Genomic DNA, 12,106 nt, shown 5'->3' with positions numbered 1-12,106 from the left:
GTCTGACTTCAGCTCAGGTCACGATCTCACAGTCTGTGAGTTCGAGCCCCGCGTCAGGCTCTGGGCTGATGGCTCAGAGCCTGGAGCCTGCTTCCGGTTCTGTGTCTCCCTCTCTCTCTGCCCCTCCCCCATTCATGCTCTGTCTCTCTCTGTCTCAAAAATAAATAAACATTAAAAAAAAAAAAAGTTAAAAAAAATTATATGCCCAAAACTGGACAATCTGGAAGAAATGGACAAATTCCTAGACACTCACAAGCTACCAAAACACAAAAGGGAAGAAATAGAAAATGTGAACAGATCCATAACAGGCAAAGACAATGAATCAGCTATCAAAAATCTAACAAATAAGAGTCCTGGGCCAGAAGGCTTCCCAGGAGGAATTCTACCAGACATTTAAAAATAGTTAATACCTATGCTTCTCAAGCTGTTCCAAAATATAAAAATGGAAGGAAAGCTTCCAGACTCACTCTATGAAGCCAACATTACCTTGATCCTCAAACCAAAGACCCCACTAAAAAGGAGAATTACAGGCCAATATCCCTGATCAACATGGATGCAAAAATCCTCAACAAGATACTAGCAAATTGAATTCAACAGTACATTAAAAGAATTATTCACCATGATCAAGTGGGATTCCTTCCTGGGCTGCAAGCCTGGTTCAATATTCACAAATCAATCAGTGTGATACATCATATTAATAGAAGAAAGGATAAGAACGCTATGATCCAATCTATAGATGCAGAAAAAGCATTTGACAAAATACAGCATCCTTTCTTAATAAAAAGCCTCAATAAATTTGGGATAGAAGGAACATACCTTAACATTATAAAAGCTATATATGAAAGGCCCACAACTAGTATCAATCTCAGGAAAAATTGAGAGCTTTCCCTCTGGGATCAGGAATACAACAGGGATGTCCACTCTCACCACTGTTGTTTAACACAGTGTTGGAAGTCCCAGCATCAGCAATCAGACAACATAATGAAATGAAAGGCATCCAAATTACCAAAGAAGTCAAACGTTCCCTCTTCACGGATGACATGACACTCTACATGGAAAACCCAAACACTTCACCAAAAAACTGCTACAATTGATACATTAAATCAGCAAAGTACCAGGATATAAATCAATGTACAGAAATTGGTTGCATTTCTCTACACCAATAATGAAGCAACAGAAAGGGGTATCAAGGCATTGATTCCATTTATAATTGCACCAAGAACTATAAAGTATCTAGGAATAAACTTAACCAGAGAGATAAAATATCTGTATGCTGAAAACCATAGAAAGCTCATGAAAGAAACTGAAGAAGACACAAAGAAATAGAAAAACATTCCAGGCTCATGGATCAGAAAGAACAAATATTGTCAAAATGTCTATACTACCTAAAGCAAGCTTCACATTCAATGCAAACCCTATCAAAACAGGACCAGCATTCTTCACAGAGATAGACAAAAAAAAGACCTAAAATTTGTACAGAACCACAAAAGACCCCAAGTAAGCAAAGTAATGTTGAAAAAGACATCAAATGGGGCGCCTGGGTGGCGCAGTCGGTTAAGCGTCCGACTTCAGCCAGGTCACAATCTCGCGGTCCGTGAGTTCGAGCCCCGCGTCAGGCTCTGGGCTGATGGCTCAGAGCCTGGAGCCTGTTTCCGATTCTGTGTCTCCCTCTCTCTCTGCCCCTCCCCCGTTCATGCTCTGTCTCTCTCTATCCCAAAAATAAATAAACGTTGAAAAAAAAAAATTAAAAAAAAAAAAAAAAAGAAAAAGACATCAAAGCCAGAGGCACAAAAACAGACACATAGACCAATGGAATACAAGAGAGAACCCAGAAATTGACCCACAAAAGTCTGGCCAACCAATCTTCGACAAAGCAGGAAAGAGTATCCAATGGAAAAAAGACAGTCTCTGTAGCAAATGGTGCTGGGAGAACTAGACAGAAACATGCAGAAGAATGAAACTGGACCACTTTCCTATACCATACACAAAAATAAATTAAAAATGGATGGAAGACCTAACTGTGAGACAGGAAACCATTAATAACATCCTACAGGAGAAAACAGGCAACCTCTTTGACCTCAGCTGCAGCAACTTCTTACTTGACACGTCTCCTAAGACAAGGGAAATAAAAACAAAGATGAGCCACTGGGACCTCAACAAGATAAAAAGTGTCTGCAAAGCAAAAGAAAACAATCCACAAAACAAAAAGGCAACCGAAAGAATGGGAGAAATTTGCAAATGTCATACTGGATAATGGGCTAGTATAAGAAATCTATAAAGAACTTACCAAACACCTGAAAAACAAATAATCTAGTGAAGAAATGGGCAGAAGAGATGTACAGATAGTTTTCCAAAGACACCCTCCCATGTCCGGAGTCCGCTTATATTCTCTGCCTCATGGTCCCTTTCCTCCCTCTTCAAAGCCAGCAAGACAGCATCTTCAATCTTGTTTACCTCTGTCATCACTCCACCAACCTTTACATGAGTACCTCTACCTGCATTCTTCTTATAAAGACCCTCGGGACCATATCGCATTTACCAGATCATCCAGCATAATCACCCACCTCATGATCTTCACCAGAGCACATCTGCAGATCCCTTACAACATTACAGTAACACTCCCATGTGATAGGCACGAGGACATGGCCATACTTTGGAATGAGGGTGTTATCCAGCCTACCACAACCATGATGTCTTCTGCAAGTAGCTACACTATTTTATCTTTTCTCTCTTTACTTTTGTTTGCATCTCTTCCCTTACTTCACTGACTAGAACTTATAAAAACATGTCAAATATCAGTGGTGATAGTGGACATCCTTATCATGATCTCAGTCTCTGGGGGAAAACATCCCATCTTTCACCAGGAAGTATGAAGTTTGCTGTAAGATTTTCACAGGTGTTCTTTAGTGAGTTGAGGAAATTTTCCTTTCTTCCTAGCTTTCCGAAAGTTTACAGCACTGAATTGTATCAAATGCTTTTCTGTATCAATTGACAGGATCCTGTGGTTTTTCTTGTCCAGCCTATTAACATGATGGCTTATATTGACTGGAATTTGAAACTGCCTTCTGTCCCTCAAATACATCTATCTAGTCATAGTGTACAATTCTGTGTATTGCTGACTTCTGTTAATATTTTGCTAAGAATTTTTGCACCTTCATTTGGGATTTGCTTGGTAGTTATCTTCCCCACCCTCACCCCACCCTTAATGTTTATGTGTGGTTTTGGAATTATGCTAATACCGGCCTCATACATTTAGTTGGGAAAAGCATTCACTCTTCTATTTTTTGAAATAAATTGTGGAGAATTTCTGTTAATTCTTTGTAGGTTTGACAGAATTGCCTAGTGTTGCTGTTGTGACTTTGTTGTACTAGTATTTATTAGGTAGAGTCCTAGATGTCAGATGGTGAGCCATGGTTCAACAGATTATAAGGGAAAGTAGAGAAGTTTATTACTCACAGATCGTGGGGGAGCTCTTCTGCACACCTATGGGGGTTGTGTGAGAAGATTAAGGCAGGGTGCAGGCAGAGATCCTAGGGCAGGACCAAGGGTGCATGCCTTTATTAGGGTCCCTCAAAGGAATGCTTTGAGGTTCTGAGCTCAGGCCGCATAGGTCAATTCAAACCAAACAGCACGGTTTTGGCAAGCTTTTGGAGGTGGGTGGGGAGGGTCTTGTCTACAGGGCACAAGGGGAACACCTTAGGAGATGGGGAAGAATTCGGGGTCCCTCCTTTCCATTTCTTTTCTGAATGGGAAGGTTTATTGAGTTTTTTCTATTCCACTATATGTTAGGAATGAGGACTCTACATAAGGGTCTCAACCAAGAGGAATTTCATGAGACTGTTACGAGACCCTCATGTGTGACCATAGTCACATTTGGGTAGAATTTTGTTTTTCTTCTGGGACAAAAGTATTTTGTGTGAAATACAAAGAAGGGACAAATGATTTCTGATAGAAGTTGTACTATCATACATTTTAATATTTCCAATTAATTATCACCCTCTTGTGAGAGTATATGTCTCTGCTCTTTGATATCAACTTGGCCACTTGACTTAGGCAACCCTTCCTTCTTGTTGAGGGGATTATACTTTCTTCCCAATTAATAGACAGCTTGACCAATGTGAGTAGACCAATGTGAACAGATTGACACATTTTAATTGTAAATGGAAACTTTAAAACCTTTGTTTGGTTCTTCTAACCCTCTCTTCTCCCTGGTGCAAGAACGGTTATGTCCCACATAGACTTAAGTTCTACTGTGAATCCCAGACTCAATGACAGAACGAAGGAAGGGTGAATAATGATAGATGTGATAGGAGGAAGAAATAAATATTTGTTCTTATAAACCCATGAGAATTCAAGGATACTTGCAGAAAAGCTTCTGCAAAACTGACTAGTTCTTTCAGTCACTAGGTATTGATTCTGTCTACTTGTAGTATTAATGGAGATAAGCCTGAGAGGCCCTTCCCTAGGCAGTAGTCGTAAGTTCACACTGTAAATTACTACCACCCTGGCCCCACACCGTATGCATCATAACAAAGTAGCCACCATTCCTGCTTTTCTCTAGCCATTTTCAGAACTTGAGAAGTCTACTCTGCTCTGAGAAAGCATCTTTATGTAATAAACATTCTGTGAACACTTAATTGTAGGGAGTCATCATTCTTTACATCCAAACACCCTGTTCCAGTGGAGTAAGCACAAGTGCAACTAGCAAAAAATGTCTTAGAGGGTAAATATGTGAGATTTCTAGTCATCAAAAGATTCCCATTGTGTATGTCCATTCTTGACAGTAAACTCATGAAAATTTATATTTTCAAATTATTTCCCTGAGCACTCCAGCACAAAATATAGATTGTGTTACCTTTATCCTTACCTCTGAAATACTCTTTTAGTTCCTAATACTTTTCATATGCCTATGACTTTTATATTTTCATTTATTGTAAAGGTACAACACACGGGTCTCATTTCAGCACAAAAGGCATGTAGAAATATAATCATACAGTGTATATTCATGAATGGGAAGGCAGGTTGTAGGGGGGTGAGTTTGAAATTGCATTGCTATGGTATTTTCATTAGAGCCAAAAAAATCACCTGGGATATACTATTGAGTGCATAACTCTCAAATTCAACTTATGAATATTTATTTCCAAAACTGTAGGTTTGAATCTAACATGGAAAAGAATTGTTATGGATCACATTCAACCTAGAGAGCCCAAGGATGTATTATTAGTATTCATTACGAAATGCCCCAATGAGTTGGGATGCACTTGGGCTAAGAGAAGGCACATGATTCATTCAGCATTACACAAAAGCTTTCACTCGCTAAGCGTTTCACTCACTATGACACACAGGGTATCCTAAATACAATAGTATCAAAATGGAATTTCAGTGGCCAAATTTGAATCTTTCACAAGCACACTACTTTTAGGTTTTTGTTTTGTTTTTTCAGAGAGAACATGAGTAGGTGAGAAGGGCAGTGAGAGACGATCTTAAGCAGGCCCCACATTCAGCAGAGAGCCTAACAATGTGGTTTATCCCACAACCCTGAGCCGAAATCCAGCCGGACTCTCAACATACTGACCCACCCAGGCGCCCCTACTTTGCTTCTTTTGATTAAAATCTCCTCTAGAACTTTCTCTCAGTTTCCAAACATGAGACTGATTTTTACTCATCCATGATACACAATAGCTATCACCTTTCAAAAGAGGGAAGGCCATCATTCTCCATCCATTTTTTCTACCACACATGCATCCCTAGTAACCTATCATTCTCATGTGAAAATCTCATTCTCTCAGTGTGCCAACCTACTGTTTCATGATCATCTGACAGAGAATCCTCCCCTGTAATAAAATCAACAAAGCCTCTCAATCATACCAACGAATCTAGAAAAGGGGCTGTGACCACAGAAAACATGGCAATTTAGATAATAGTTTTACATCTATTTCCAGCCACTCCTCATGCTCTCAAATTTATACTAAAACTTATCTTAAAATTAGCATCCTAGTTCTTCCAGGGTATATACTATTACTGAACCCGACCTAATCAAACAGGCTCCTTTCACCTGACTGATCCAGGATTCTCTGAGACCATCACAGTGGACAAATGAAATGCATGTAATTAACGTATAACATCAGAGGATTCCAAACTTAAGGTTATAAGTCATCAATAATAATCTAGTCTCAAGGACAATCAAACGATTTAGAAAAAAAGTTATAGGGGTGCCTGGCTGGCTCAGTCGGAAGAGCATGTGACTCTGGATCTCAGAGTTGGGAGTTTTAGCCCCTTGATGGGTGTAGAGTGGAAAATAAAATCTTTAAAAAAGATTTAAACAGAAGATGATTAGGTCCTTCCACAGATATACTTGTCCCACTGAAACACTTCATCTCATGAATTTAAATAACTCTAATTTTCTGTGGAATTTAACATCTAAGATTGGTTAATGCTGTAAATAAACCTAGTCCCCCCCCCCCCCCCCAGTATGAATTTTCTTACTGTAGTCCTTTCAAAGGATCGGGTAAACAAATTATCACCTTCATTACATTTGTAATGTTTCTCTCCAGTATGAAATCTTTGGTGTTTCCTGAGGTAAAGACCATGACACACTGGTATGGGTTCCATTGTATGTGAATTCTTGCAACCACAAAGTTGTACATTTATCACTGGAAGTCTGTACCTCTTAATCCTATTCACTTATTTTTATCCCCTTCCCCAAAGTTGAACAATTTTATAAAGCTGATCATACTCATTACATTTGTAAGGTTTTTCTCTAGCAAGAATTATGGTCGGCAAGCTATGAGCTTTGGATAAGCCTTGCCATACATTCCATTTGTGTGCTTTCTTTCAGACATTTATATTCTGATACCAGGTGTGGTGTGAACCCTGGTTGCAAACTTTGCCACATACGTTAGTTTCATATGGTTCCTCTCCATGATGGAATCTCTGATGTTGAGTAAGGCCTGAACACTTGCTCATTTTATTTGCAAGGTTTCTTTCTCCTATGAGTTCTCTGATGATCCCCAAAGCTTAAGTTTTGAATAAAAGCACTGCCACACATATCAGGTTTACACTGTTTCTTTTCACTATGTATTTTCTGAAACCTAGTAAGTTTTGCAAATTGACTAAAAGCTGTGCCACACTCATTACATTTATAAGGTTTCTCTCCAATATGGAATTTCTTATGCTGAGCAAGATGTGAATGCTCCATAAAGGCTTTGCCACACTCATTACATCTGTTTCTCTCCAGTAGGAGTTCTCTCGTGACTCTAAAGGTCTGAATGTTTGATATAAGCCTTATTATATTTATTACATTTATAAGATTTTTCTCCTCTATGAGTTCTCTGATGTCTCCTAAGGCTTGAACTTCGGATAAAATCCTTGTCACACACATTACATTTGTGTGGTTTCTCTCCAGTATGTATTTTCTTATGTGTACTAAGGGTTGCAAAATGGGAAAAAGCTTTGGCACACTCATTACATTTGTAAGGTTTCTCACCAGCATGAGATCTCTCATGACCCCAAAGGTCTGAACGTTTGATAAAAGCCTTATCACATTTATTACATTTATAAGGTTTTTGTCCTGTATGGATTCTTCGATGTTGAGTAAGATTCGAACGCTCAGCAAAGGCTTTGCCACACTCACTACATTTGTAAGGTTTCTCCCCAGTATGAGTTCTCTCATGACACCAAAGGTCTGAACGTTTGATAAAAGCCTTATCACACTTATTACATTTATAAGGCTTTTCCCCTGTATGAATTCTCCGATGTGCCATAAGGCTCGAACTTTGGTTAAAAGCCTTGTCACACACGTTACATTTGTGTGGTTTCTCTCCAGTGTGTATTATCTGATGCCTAGTAACGTTTGCACATTGGGTAAATGTTTTGCCACACTCGTTACATTTGTAAGGTTTCTCTCCAGTATGGATTTTCTTATGTCGAGTAAGATTTGAACGGTATGTAAAGGCTTTATCACAGTCATTACATTTGTAAGGTCTCTGTCCACAATGAATTCTCTCATGGCTTATGAGGTTTGAGCTTTTGCTAAAAGTCTTCCCACAGTCATTGCATTTGTAATATTTTCCTCTAGTGTATGCTGTCTTGTATTGTGCAGGTAACAAAGGATATTTAAAAATCTTCCTAGATTTATTCCAAATGTTTTTGGTACTGGGAGGAACTCTTTGAAGTGGTGAGACTGAGGAATCATTGCTGACAGACTTCTCAGTTGGATTACATTCATACATTTTCTCCTCACTGTGAAATCTCTGGAGTTCAGCCAGATGTGCCTGCAAACTTAATCCAATTCTATTTTCCACGCAGTTTATGTACTGGTTTCCAGAACCACTTCTGTTACCATCCCGTTTTAACAAAGTCCTTGTAAGTGGCTCATCATCCATGAAATACTGGTATGTATTATTTCTTACAGAAACACTCTGCTTTTCAGGAAGAGTAACTGAGGACTGATTAAGTTGCTGGTCTTTTCTACAAGTGAGCTTTTTGTCCTGGGCCAAAGGCACTACTTTGTAATTTCTTGCATCATACTCCCACTGACTCTCTAACTCGTGCATATTTTCCCAGACTTCCTTGAGATCAAAATCCTTGATGCCATGACTTTCATTTCTCTCCAGTATTATTAAGTGGTAAAATTCTCCTTTATTAATGTTCTCTACTGGTGATAATTCCTTGACTGTAAATCCAGCAGAAGGGCTTCCTATCAAATAGAATTGGAAGGTAAATATTTTCTACTAAATTACATAATTACACACCAAAATAGCACTTTATAATGACCATAGGAACTTTCTCAAGCATGGTCGTCAAACACTACTGTGGTATACAACATTTTTAAGTTTTCTTTTTATAAGTTTTTCCATATTAATAGTTTCTCTGATCTTAATGTCATTTTTCCAAGCATACAGTATACACTATCCATATTTTTTGGCCATATAACTGTATAATGAAATACTTCATGATTAAAGAGCTCATCTATAAACCGGCTATTTTACAACTGTGCATACAGCCATAAAGATTTCTATCTTCCGTAATTCTTAATCTTTAAAAAAATGTGTGTTCACCTGAACCTGATATTTCATAATTTAGTGAATCTCAACATGTTTCATTTCTCTTACTGTGTGTTCCTTATGGAATGTAAATTGTCTTTAGTTCTCAAGGAAGAATTCTTTAGAATTCCAGAGACTATTATTTTGTGTAACTGTGATTACTCACTAACTTAACCTGCTAGAGCTACCAATTTTTAGATTGTAATATACAGGTTTCTTAAAATATCTTCTTTCTTTCATCATATTCTCATACATTATTAAACACACATTATTATTAAACACCAGATCAAGTTGCAGTCTTCAGCAACTTGTACTGTGTATGAAGAGGGGTCCTTCTGCACTGTGGGGAGGAGCATATCATGTGGAAACTTAGGTGCTTTGGTGCTCAAAACTAATATACCTGGAGATACCAGTATAGTTCTCTTAGCTCAATAAAAAATCTGAGGAAAGGCCAGGACTTGGATTCAGAAAAGCAAGAGTGAAGCCCAAGGAGTAACAGGCCATGTGGCGACCGTGCTTGTGCTTGCACATCTATGGGAACATGGTTGTGTTGTAAGTTAAACGCCTGACCTTGGTGAAAGGAACTGATTTAGCAACAGCCATAATACGGACTCATCCTGTAAGAATGTATAGTACTGATATGAGGTGAAAGTGGAAAATATCAAAAAGGAGACAGTATGGTGTTATAGGAAGACTATAGACTGACATCTGTTTCAGCATTTGTTCTGAAAAGTATCAAACTGAATAGCCCATGAATTCCATTTCTAGGTACTCAAGAGAACTATTTAATATATACATGTTCCAGGAAACACATACAAGAATTATTTTTTAAAGTTTATTTACTTAGAGTAAGAGGGAGAGTGGGGGAGGGGCAGAGAGAGAGAATCCCAAACAGGCTCCACACTGTCAGCACAGAGCCCATGGCAGAGCTCAAACTCTTGAACTGTGAGATCATGACCTGAGCCCAAATCCAGAGTCAGATGCTAAACTGACTGATCCATCCAGGTGCCCCAAAATAATGTATTATTATATAAAAAGCTATGGCAAATCAATTTCATGATATTTCTGTGACTAAGGCAGTAACTTTAAAAAACCACAAAAAAAGTATGTTCTCAAGATATCATAAATTCTCACCTTAAAGAATGCCATAGATTTAGTTGAGGACAATGTGTGTTATAACAATGAGCTGTCACTCCACATGTATGGGAATGGCCAAAATCCAGAACACTAACACTGAATACTAGTGGGGATATGGAGCAGTAAGAACTCTCATTCACTGCTGGTGGGAATGCAAAATGGTACGCCACTTTGGAAGACTGTTTGCAGCTTCTTAGAGAATTAAACATACTCTTAAATATGATCTAGCAATCATACTCCTTGGTATTTACACAAATAAGTTGAAAATTTGTCGACATAAAAACCTACACACAAAACAGAAAAATCTAAAATTTTATGCAACCACAAAAGACCCCGAATGGCCAAAGCAGCCTGAGAAAGAAGAACAGAGCATCACATTCCCAATTTCAAACTCCCTGATTACAAAGCTGTGGTAATTAAAACGGTATGGTATTAGCATAAAAATAGACCTATAGATCGACAGAACTGAATAGAGTGCAGAAATAAATTCACAGACATGGTCAATTAATTTACAACATAGAAGACATAACTATACAATGGGTAAAGTACAATCTCTTCAATAGATTGTTTGGGATAACTGGACAGCCACAGGCAAAAGCATGAAACTGGACCACTGTCTGATACCATACACAAAACTTAACTCAGAATGGATTAAAGACTTAAATCTAAGACCTGAAACTATAAAACTTCTAAAAGAAAATAAAGGGTCTAATGAGGTCTTTGACACAGGTCTGCAATGATTTTTTTTTTTTTTTTTACTCTCTACACCAAAAGAAAAATGAACAAAACCAAAAATAAGTGGGACTACATCAAACTAAAAAGCGTCTGCACAGCAACGCAAACACTTTTTCAACAAAAAGGCAACCTACTGAATGAGAGAAATATTAGCAAATCATGTATCTGATAAGGGGCTAATGGTCCAAACATAGCCAAAAAAAAGCTCAAATGATCCAGTTTAAGAAATGGGCAGAATATCTGAATAGACACTTCCCAAAGACCTAGAGATGACTATCAGGACCATAAAAAGATACTCAACATCAGTCATCATCAGGGAAATGCAAGTCAAAACCACAGTGAGCTATCACTTCACACCTATTACAATGGCAGTTATCAAAGACAAGAAATAACCAGTGTTGGTGACAAGGTGGACAATTTGTGCACTGTTGGTGTGAGCCAAAATTGGTGCAGCCAGGAGAACTACTGTGTGATCCACCAATTCTGAGTATTTATCTGAAGAAAACAAAAATACTAACTTAAAAAGACAGAAGTGTTCTGATATTCACTGTAGTGCTATTTACAATAGCTGAGATACAGAAACAGTCCAAATGTCCATTGACGGGTGAAAGAATAAAAATGCATATATGCAACAAAATATTACACAGCCATAAAAAAGAACAGAATTTTGCCATTTGTGACAACATGGATGGATCCTGAGGACATTACGCTATAAAGAAGAAGTCGAAGACCAATACAGTATGATTTCTCTTGTATGTGGAGTCTAAAAAAATCAAAACAACCCCTTTTAGATACAGAGAACATATTTGTGATTGCTAAAGACAGGAAGTTGAGGACAGTGGCAGAAATGGGTGAAAGTAATTAAAATGTTAAAAAAAACAAACAAAAACAAACAAAAGAGGGATGCCTGGCTGGCTCTGTCTGCAGAGCATGCAACCCTTGACCTGGGGGCTGTGAGTTCAAACCCCATGCTGGATGCAGAGATTACTTAAAATCGAAACTTGCTGCTGCCTCTTGAGTGCTTAAAGCAACCAAAACCAAAGCCAACAAAACAAAAACCACAATCCAAAATTTATCAATATGTTGACTTTGCATATACCAGGAATGCAATAAACATCTGTGGAATGATACATGTTTTTCCTATAGAAAAGCTAACTAGAGATGTCAGTAACCTGTGCTATATTTCAACT

The 12,106-nt window shown here is 38.1% G+C and overlaps 2 protein-coding genes across 4 annotated transcripts in view; one reads left to right on the top strand and one right to left on the bottom strand.

Moving 5' to 3' along the window:
* The window catches only part of LOC106972991 (zinc finger protein 677-like), a 433,591-nt gene that overhangs the window by 78,106 nt on the left and 343,379 nt on the right, over positions 1 to 12,106 (top strand). The window lies entirely within an intron of this gene.
* The window catches only part of LOC106974915 (zinc finger protein 677-like), a 153,086-nt gene that overhangs the window by 133,392 nt on the left and 7,588 nt on the right, over positions 1 to 12,106 (bottom strand). Inside the window, exon 4 of one of the 3 annotated variants that reach the window (XM_015072205.3) lies at positions 1,791 to 8,698. The exons of the other annotated variants lie outside the window; for them this stretch is intronic. Within the exon in view, the coding sequence (XP_014927691.2) occupies positions 7,257 to 8,698 (1,442 nt within the window). The 3' untranslated portion in view covers positions 1,791 to 7,256. Of the gene's footprint in view, positions 1 to 1,790; positions 8,699 to 12,106 lie in introns of those variants that run through there. 3 annotated transcript variants of the gene reach the window in all.

Source organism: Acinonyx jubatus, chromosome E2 (assembly GCF_027475565.1).
Source record: "Acinonyx jubatus isolate Ajub_Pintada_27869175 chromosome E2, VMU_Ajub_asm_v1.0, whole genome shotgun sequence".
Lineage (NCBI taxonomy): Eukaryota > Metazoa > Chordata > Mammalia > Carnivora > Felidae > Acinonyx > Acinonyx jubatus.
Note: the sequence above shows the minus strand (reverse complement) of the source record. Positions and strands in the feature narration are given on the sequence as shown.